At 43.0% G+C, this 9,873-nt stretch overlaps 2 protein-coding genes across 2 annotated transcripts in view; one reads left to right on the top strand and one right to left on the bottom strand.

Annotated features, from left to right (window-relative positions):
* PLG (plasminogen) overlaps positions 1-4,383 on the top strand; it is a 36,035-nt gene extending 31,652 nt beyond the window's left edge. The window contains exons 19-20 of the mRNA XM_025049056.1: positions 3,197-3,342; positions 3,966-4,383. Of these exons, the coding sequence (XP_024904824.1) occupies positions 3,197-3,342; positions 3,966-4,127 (308 nt within the window). The 3' untranslated portion in view covers positions 4,128-4,383. The remainder of the gene's footprint in view (positions 1-3,196; positions 3,343-3,965) is intronic.
* An 88-nt stretch (positions 4,384-4,471) lies between these two features.
* The window catches only part of SLC22A3 (solute carrier family 22 member 3), a 45,593-nt gene continuing 40,191 nt past the window's right edge, over positions 4,472-9,873 (bottom strand). Inside the window, exon 10 of the mRNA XM_006915039.3 lies at positions 4,472-6,420. Within this exon, the coding sequence (XP_006915101.1) occupies positions 6,360-6,420 (61 nt within the window). The 3' untranslated portion in view covers positions 4,472-6,359. The remainder of the gene's footprint in view (positions 6,421-9,873) is intronic.

The raw sequence follows: 9,873 nt of genomic DNA, 5'->3' as shown, positions 1-9,873 counted from the left end.
AACCTCACCTCCTGGATTCCCAAATCCCCTCTTTCTGCTTTTCGGAACCTGTGAGGATTAAGAAGAAATAAAGGGAAACTTGGCAAATGAAGCAACACTATGGATGTGCCAGGCTGGTCCGCTCCTTTCATTTAAAAAAATTTAAACGCCACAAACCCCTGTGAGTTCGACATTGTTGTTCCCATATTGCAAATGAGGGATCTGAGGCTCCGAGAAGGTTCAGGGCTGTGGTGAGAACTGCATGCCCGGCGGGTGGTCCGGGTGGGTGGTCGAGGAGACAGCCAACCACATCAGGACTCTGACTCCCACTTATCAGCTGCAGGTACTTAGAAAAGTCACGAACTCTTTCTGAACTTGTTTTCCCATCTGGAAAATGGGCTGCAGGGCCACCGTGGGGAAACAATGAGAAAGTGCGGACAAAGCACCGGGCACCGCTAAGTCTTGTGAATGACAGGGAACATAGTCGATCCCATATGACCCTCTTTTGCAAGTGGCAGACAATCCAATGCGAACTGGATTAAGCCAAAAAAGGGACATTTTTAGTGAGCTGCAAAATCTGCTGGCTGATGAAAGTATGGATTTAAAATGACATGGACTGGAATGGAAGTTCTGATTCTACCATCTTCCATGTGACGTTAGGAAGGGAATCTCTGTAAGCCTCGGTGTCCTCATCTGTACCACCTAATAAGGTCCCTGTGAGTAATGCGTATGAAGTACTCAGTGCTTTAGAGATGGCATGTCAGCAGCTCCTGTGCTTGTAATATGACCACGACCACCACCACCATCATCCTCACCACCAGCATCACCACCGTCACCATCACCTTCCCCACCGTCACCATCACCCGTGAACGTCACATCACATCGCCTGTGTGTGGCTGAGCCCAGACGGAGCTCATACCTGCCTGGCCTTCGAGCCTATCTGCTGCTGCTTCTGCCTCCTCTCCGCCATCCACACTCTTCTGCGCTGGGCTCCCTCCCCTGTGTCTCCTGGCCTCAGCCACGTCCGCTGAGAATATACTAAAATGAATTTTAGTATATGCATTGGACAAGGAGGAGTCACAAAACATGAGTCAGGCTGTTTACCGATTTTCTATATGTCCATAATGACATCAGATCAATCGCCGTTCACAGCTTCTTGGTGTGAGGTCAAAATTTTCCCACCCTCCCCTTCAATCTCGACTTGCCCTGACTTCGATATTCCAAAACGAGGTAAACCTGTGTTGAGGCTGTTGGGGTGTGGAGACCCCATTCCGGTCAGCCCCTCATCAGCAATCATCGGGTGTTTTCAGGGATCTCCAAGGCCCCAGAGGACACCTAGTCATTCCCAGCTTCCCCACCCTCGGAAATGCCATTTCCACTGTGGCCACAGGATGGCAGCACCTCCACACAGACCACACCAACTTCCCATCAACTTGGGTGGATTTGTCACTAGCATTAGCGTGTCTGTCTTGCTTAAAAAGCAGACGCAAGAACAGGACACCTGAATAAATTAATTTTTGAGAAGGCTGCTCCCTCCACACATCTACTCAATTCAAGAGATGCACCCCCACCCACTGCTCCCGTGATCAGGCCCTCCCTCCACGGGGCGGCTCTGCCCAGCCAGGGCCGGGACAAACCTCTGCTTTCTAAATGGCAGTCATCTTACGTGCCCCTGTCAGCTCCAGATCGAGTATCAGTTCTCTAGACTCAAGACGGTTATCCAAGTTATTCAGAGTCTTTGGAGAAGAGATAGGACCTCATCTCTTGGCTGACATATGTCAGCAATGCCAAATTTTTTGCAAAATTCTGGTGAAAACTGGGCTTGCAAAATTGGAAGATTGGGTGTGTCCATCTGGAAAAACAGCATTTACTCTGGTGATTTTGTAAGTGTTCTATTTCAATTTGCCAAAGTAAAACAAAACAAAATTTTAAAAAGAAGTTTTTTGCAAAAAAAACACAAAAACCAAAAAATGAGTGAAACAGGCACATAGGAGAATGTTTACTCTCCCTAATTGCAATAGAAATATAAATTTGAAAATGAATTGAGACAAGTTCCACCCATGATATTAGCAAATATTTTACAAATATTTAAATTATTAGATGTCTTATAAAAATATTTAACTTATTATATGTCTAGTAAGGATGTGGTGAAATGGTTTTTTGTTCGTTTGTTTTCTGGTGACATTTTATAATGACATACCCTTTTAGAAAATAATTTGGTGAGGCGGGGGGAGCCATATCTAACTTCTATATAACTTCTGAGAAATTAGACTTAAGAAAATATTGAGGAATAGGAACAAACTGTATGAACAAAGACTTAGAATGCTGGAAGCAGCCGGGGGAGCCGGCAAGCATGGTGGGTTCCAATCCCAGGTCCAGTGCTCACTCTCTGGGGGACCTCGGGCAAACCACGCGCCCTCTCTAAGCCTCAGTTCGTTGCCTGTGTGGCAGGAGTGACGAACATGCCCATTTCTCAGGACCACGGTAAGGATTAAATGACACACACTGCGTGAGGAGCTTATGCCCGAAAAGTTTAACTGCCTGCGAATAATAGCTATTTTTTTTAAATATTGTAGTAAAATGTTTACTATTTTAACTATTTTGAAGAGTCCAAGTGAGTGTCATTTAGTACGTTTATCATGTTGTGCAACCATCACCACTATTTCTAGACCACTTTTCTCACCCCGAAGGGAAACTCCGTATCCATTAAGTTGTCACTTCCCATTAAAATAATAATTATGACGATGGCAACATTGTAAAACAGTCCTGATGATACACTGTGTGAAAAAATCCGGGTATAAAATTATGCATTATAAGTAGTAGAAGAAACATTTTTAAAAAGCCTGAGAGAAAATATATATAAAAATAATAGCAGTTGTATTTCTCAACCTCTCTTTACAAAATAAAAAATTATTTCTTAATGTTAAAAAAAAAAAAGAAAAAAGAAACTCAAATAACAATATAAACAAACCCCGATACCCGATAAAGGAGCCCAGAGTTTTAAATCCAGGTCTTAGAAACGTGAAATGTTATGTAAGGTTTATGTTCTCAAGGTTAAAAAAAAAAAAAGTTTGAGTGGTATTGGGAACTGACTGCTTGTTTTCTGCCATCTCACGGACAAACAAGAGAACTGTCCCTGCGGCTCTGTCCTTCTGGAACTTTCCTTGCGAGCATGGTTTGGGTCCAGTAACCATTTCTTCACTCTTTTGAAACACAGGCACCTTTGGCGCTGGCGTGCTCAAGGAAGCCCAGCTGCCCGTGATTGAGAACAAAGTGTGCAATCGCAATGACATCCTGAAAGGGAGAGTCAAGTCGACTGAGCTCTGTGCCGGGCATTTGTCCGGAGGCACCGACAGTTGCCAGGTACAGAGAGAATGAAGAGGTCCAAGGCAGTCTCGTGCTGGCCGGCCTTGGCGCCTCAGACGTTTGAGCCCCAAAGCTTCAGATTCGAGAAGAATTTGTTGACTAGAGGCCACAGTCTGAATGTCGCCCGCAAGGGCCTTGGGTCTGCTCCCGAGGACTGACTCAGACTGTCTAAGGCCTGAGCTCCAGAAGGGCCTTAGGGACCAGGCAAGACCCATCGCTGCCACAGCGCACGCCTTCCGGGGGCGTGCCGGTGGATGGGACTGGGAGGGTGGCCTTCCCAGGAGGAAATGGAGAGCGTGTAGGACAAAGGCCAGCTTTGTCCTGTACGACTGTTCTTGGGGTTCCTCTGCCTGACAAACCTCGAGGCGGGAAGGGATGAGTACGCTATGCACAGGGGATTTTTTTTTTCCCCGGCAAACATTCAATGGTGTCGTTTTGTGGAATATATCCTGCTAAGTACTGAAACACAGAAGAAGTTCAAATAATATGTTAATAAATTCCTTTTTATTGGAAATGTTTAAATACTGGGAAGATTTACGCTTGGGAAACGGGAGGATGGCCACCCCATAATAACAGCGTGGCGCTTTAATCCTCACATTTTTTTCCCTCCCTCTGCGCAGGGTGACAGTGGAGGGCCTCTGGTTTGCTTCGAGAAGGACAAATACATTTTACAAGGAGTCACTTCTTGGGGTCTTGGCTGTGCACGCCCCAATAAGCCTGGTGTCTATGTCCGTGTTTCATGGTTTGTTACTTGGATCGAAGGAATAATGAGAAATAATTAACTGGATGGGAGATGGAATGAAGCGTCAACATCTCTGGATGCTGGACCGTGGGCAGGGAACTGAGCATGCTCGGAAATAATTGACAGTAATCAAACTAAGACGCTGTACTTAGCTACCATCGACTGCCAAACCTCAACATTTTTTAGTATTATCGTGGATAAATTTTTCCTGCCCATGGACTGCCAGATTCTATAATAATAAAGCCACATAGCTATGACATTTGTTGAAAATAAACTCTGTATTTACTTTGATTTAATCATTTCGATTTTCATTGTTTTCATGTTCTTCGTCCACCCTATCAGTTTTAAGTAGTGTAACTCAACAGCCTTTAGGGATTTCACTCTTTCTCACAAGGAATAGTATGAGACTAAGCCTGTGAAATCATAGAGAAGTCCTCATAAGTCACCCATATGTCTACCTTGGTGGCGAAAGACAGCTTGACACATATCTTTAATGTCTTTATTCCTGGCACTGAGATGCACGGGTTGAAAGCTGTAATGTGCATGGGGAGTCATGAGAACAAATTTTATTCCTGGGAGTGAAATCTGTTATGGACAACTTGACGTTAGCCCAGTACAGGGGACACTGGGCGGGGTTGTGTATCACGAGGTACATCGGGCAATGGAAGTGTAACACGAGACCAGCCAAGAGTCTGAATGTTATTCTGGGTCACCTATGGTCTAGGAGTGGCGCCAATGGCCTGTAAAGGAACAATGAACCACCTCATCTCCATTACTAATTGGCTGCCCAGGTATGCAGCAGACACTGTCACTTGGGGATAGTGTTTTATGGACCCGTGTTCAAAGGAAGAGAGAAGATCGATACTGATTTTTCTGGACAATTTCCATTTTTTATTGTTATCAGGCCCAAAATATCAACTCGAAATACAATTCAAAGGTGGTAGGTACTGAAGAGCATCAGGCATCCTACATCAAAGAGAAATGCGAGGAGAGCCCGAAGCAAGTGTGCGTGAATAAAGGGGAAATGTAGCGCTGTGTCCTCCAAGAGCCGTGTTTGTTTTGTTGAAAATTAAAACATTCTCATTCCATCCGGATGTATTTCGAGGATCAAAGAGCTTATTTTACAATTAGCACACACGTCGTACACGAAAATTTTCTTCCTCCTCGACAAGATTTCCCCTTGGTGTCCATTTTGCCTGGCCACACAAAATAACTCAGTAAAAAATTCTGCGTAAGATATAAACTGAGTCTGAAAATATAACAAATGTACCGTATACAGCAGAACGTCAGAAAAAGATAGCATGTTTATAGTTAAGCTCCATATTTCAAAAGTCTCAGCGATAAAAAAAAGAAAGATCGAATCCCTTACTAGTATTTATAAAGTCACTTACAAAGTTTCTGCTAATTCTTTTAGGTGTGAATATAATTGACCTTTCTTGTAAATTAAAATGTAAGCTACTTCCCCAAACAAGTGAAAAGTATCAAGACTGAATGAGGCTGTGCCTGTTTTTCACTTTTGACTGTGGGCACCGACATAGAACTGAACTCACAAATATAAGATAAATATACCTTTGTGGTTAAAATCTTAAGACCCATGAAACCATAGTCCATGGGTTTTCTTCAGTAAAGAACTGAATATGTGGCTCAAGGTGTTGACTAACAGAGGGTCAAAACTGTCCCGAGTCATCTCAGGACCAAACCTGATTTTATAAACAACGGAATCAAACCGTCCCATCGTATAACAGATTTGTTCTTATTTATGGAACGAGGCCCAAACACGCTGTCGCCCAAGATGCTACAGGGGCTCGCGGAGCTCAAGGTGAGCAGAGAAGGGAAGCTCGGTACCGTGCGCCCCGGTCCCTGCAGTAACGGCATTCCCCAATCTTTATCCTCCCGCGAATCTTTAGAACGCTCAGTCCAGAGCCTTGGTTCCCTGATCGGATTTGATGACGCCACGTCTGTACACTTTCCCCAGATCCTGGGTTTGCTCACCCTGCTTTCTGGACGGAGCCGTCATGAGAATTGCGCGGGAGCTTCTCTGGTGTCTGTGGAGCCGATGGCTCAGGGACATGGTTCCAATATCAGAAAAGACCTCTTATCTGACAGTATACGAAAATAACTCTGGAGAGTTTGAATGTCTTTGTGAAGTATTAAAAAACACTTGTTGCTGCACGGAGATGCGGCTGAAACAGACACGCACGTGTCTCTGCAAGGCACTTTGGCTCCTTGGGGTCGCCCAAAGAGCTCCTTCCTTTCGTCTTCGGCGGGGGCCTCAAAGGTGAGAGCTGGACGCTGGGGTTTTCTTTTTCCTGCCACGTATATAGGAATGTGGATGAACAAAACAAAGGAGAAAAGAGAAAATCCTTACGAAAGATTCTACCACCAGTTAGAAGGAATTCTTGTCACTACTCAATATCACAGTTGGTTTTGATCAAACACACTCACGCGTGATGTCAAATAAAAACCCACTCGGAGGTAACAAAAATAACTGTCTCTAGGCTCATTTCTCTACCTGCTGCCAGACCCTAGCAGGGTTGATTAGCATTACAGCGTATAAGTTCTTTATGACATTCTACTGAGTAACAGATGGTTTGAGAATGAGCTGGTAATGTGAACAAAGAAATAGCAGAAATGATATAATGATTAAGTGCCGTTTTAGAAGGGAAAACGCTACCAGGTTTCAACAATTTGGAGCAAAGTAGATTTTTTTATTTTTTTCAGAGTAAATAACTATGGAATCTAATTAATGTGCTTAACTTATAAAACTGTAAATCACACTTTTACTAGATTTTCTCCAAGAGTAGGGACTAGGCATAATCAATTAACTTACCCATTTTTTTCTTATGAATAGTTACAAACAGAGAAAAAAATCACGATTTGTGTAACTTGAATTTTTGTTGGTGTCATTCTTCCTGTTAATATATTGGTTGGATATTAATTTTCCCTGCACACCATTCGTCTGCTCCTCCCCCTCCAAAATTCTATCCCTCCCAATTGTTTAACTCGATTGTGTGTAATTTATTTATTATTATTTTTTCTTATGATGACATTGGTTAACGAAATCCAGTAAGTTTCAGGTGTATGATTTAACAGTATATATAGTTATATATAGTTATATATAGTTATATATAACGACATATAACTACATATATATATATCAAGAAGCCTGAAAAATTACTGTGAAATAGCTGTGAAAATGTTTTCACTTCAGAAGTCTCTCAGGGGCATACCACAAAAATAAATGATATGATCAACTCATGAACAGACTGGCATCCACTCCATCATACCAACAGTAGCCTCTTCTAATGCTTCCAATCCATGATTTGTGACAGGCGTCCATGGAGCCTGAGATAAAGGCTCCTTGAGGTGATAAGGATGTGGTCTCATTACTCACTATCCACTGTCCACTCAGATCTATCATCCACGTGATAGATTTGAATCTTATTGACATCACAAGTACCAAATACTACTAACTATGGGAGGTGAACACATTATGCAATATATATATTGCATATATTGCATAACGTGCTCACCTCCCATAGTTAGATTTCTTTCTGTCACCACACATTTGACCCCCTTTACTCCATCTACCTCCCTCCTCCCCTCTCCCTCACTCCGGTAACCACTAGTCTATAGTCCATGTCCATGAGACTCTGTTGTTTAACTTTAATTTTAATGTGACTGAATCGGCGGAAAGAGTCCTGATCTCGAATCACTCCCTCTTCCCCCTTTTTTGCCCCGAGTGGTTTAGGGATGGAGAAGGAGTGAATCATTCTCACGCTTTAATCAAACGGCGGTGAGCGGAGTAGAATCGGGAAGAAGAATCAAGTCCTCTTGTTGACATGTTGGCGTGGGGGCGCTTCCTAAGCGAGGGCGGCAAATGTGATAGGAGAGAATCCGCACCCCGGGTGGAGGGCTCCGAGTTCCCACGACATAGCTACAGCCCTATGCCGCCGACGGAAAGGCTCAACTCCTTCTTCCGTCCATCCTCCTGGCCGGGACAGCCCCAGGGCATCCCAGACTGGAACCGGCTCCTTTGGCGTGCGGCTCGCTGAAAGCCGGGACGTCTTTTTAAAGATCACCCTACTTCCTTTCTCAGCACTTCCCCTTGCTGCGTTTAAACTTCTGGAATATTCTCCTTGGGGTGACAGGATTGGACATCTTGCCCCTGACCAGGCCCCCGTACCCTGATACAAACCAAGAAATTGTCTGTGCTGACACAGTCAGCCAAACGTCTCCCCTTTCTAGATGAAACGAGGCGTTGCCCTGGTGTAATGCTCGTGAGGGCTTCACACAGTTTTGATGGCTTTTATAAATTTCTTTTCTTGACTTAATTTTAGCTTACAAAATGACAGTGCATAAGGAGAATCTCCCATCGCCCCCTAAATTTCAGGTGGCATCGTCCCAGCGTGAGATGCGAGGGTAGATTTAGGTGAGTAGGAAGCCAGTGCCCATCAGTTCACTTCCAAACAAGCAAAAGCATCTGTTGGGTTTACTTCACGAGACAAACGTCCACCTGTCCTCTGATGGGCCAGTCCTGTCAGAAGTCGGCCACTGGGATAGGAGCTGCTGGTCTGGGTTTGAGTACACCAATAGAACTTTCTGAGGGAAGTCCCGGGATAATTAATCGAACTTATTTTTCAGAATAGCATCGAGAAACAGGGCAGTGAAATCACTGTGTAAATTTTAAAGATCTGGTAAAATAGTCATGAGACGCTTAGCAACGGCTGCCTAACCCTGGGGAGGAGGGTGGTACCTCGTTTAAAGAGGATGTGAAGAGAGGAATTTCCAATCCTACCCCGGGGGAGATACTCGCTACTAAATCAATTCATAATCAAGTAGGATACGGCATAAAATAATAAAACCGCACAAAACAAGGGAGTCGCGCCTGAGCACTGGACAGTCGCAACCTCTGTCCTAGTCCATGGGAGTCGTGAAAACTTTCTGAGCATAGATGTCCTAGCATAGGAAAAAGTGAGGATGAGAACATGAATTGCACGTCGTTTGAGTATTAAATGAAATGACATATGCGAAACCATCGACCACACAGGTACCTCAAAAATGTTAGTTTCTACTCTCTTCCCAGCCTACGAGTGAAGAAAAACTGCCAGGAGGTTACTAATATTTCGGTCTTTTTATAAATATTTTGGATACTTTTTTTTTTTAAATTTAGAGATCCACACCCTTAATTTCCAGGTCATTAGTTAAAAGAAGATTGATTTTTATTTTTATTTCCAGGTCATTATTTAAAAGAAGGTCGATTTTTATTTTTAAAATTAGCTGTTATTTTTTTAATTACACAAATAATAAAAGAACATGTGTTGTAATATTTTTTAAAAGATCAAAGCAATCAGAAGTCTGTAGATATGAAAGTGGTGTATTCCCTTTCTGCCCCTCTTCCCAGCCCGATTCTACCTCCAGAGAGTGTACGTTATTATTTTACATAGTTTCCTGTAAATGCTCCTATTCGCATTCTCTCTCTAGCTTTTTATTGTGGAATATTTCAAATAGAGAAAATTAGAATTTGTATATTGTGAATTTCTGTTGCTATAACAAAAATATATTTCCTATTTATTTATTGGTTGGATATTAACTTTCCCTGCCCATCATTTAGATACCTTTCTCCAAAATTCAATCTCTTTCTCTCTCCTTCCTTTACTTTCTATTTATCTGTTTGCCTATATCTATCATTTGACTACTGTCTGTCTGTCTGTCTGTCTGTCTATCTATCTATCTATCTATCTATCTATCTATCTATCTATCATCTATCTATCTATCTATCTATC

Source organism: Pteropus alecto, unplaced genomic scaffold (assembly GCF_000325575.1).
Source record: "Pteropus alecto unplaced genomic scaffold, ASM32557v1 scaffold195, whole genome shotgun sequence".
NCBI lineage: Eukaryota > Metazoa > Chordata > Mammalia > Chiroptera > Pteropodidae > Pteropus > Pteropus alecto.
Note: the sequence above shows the minus strand (reverse complement) of the source record. Positions and strands in the feature narration are given on the sequence as shown.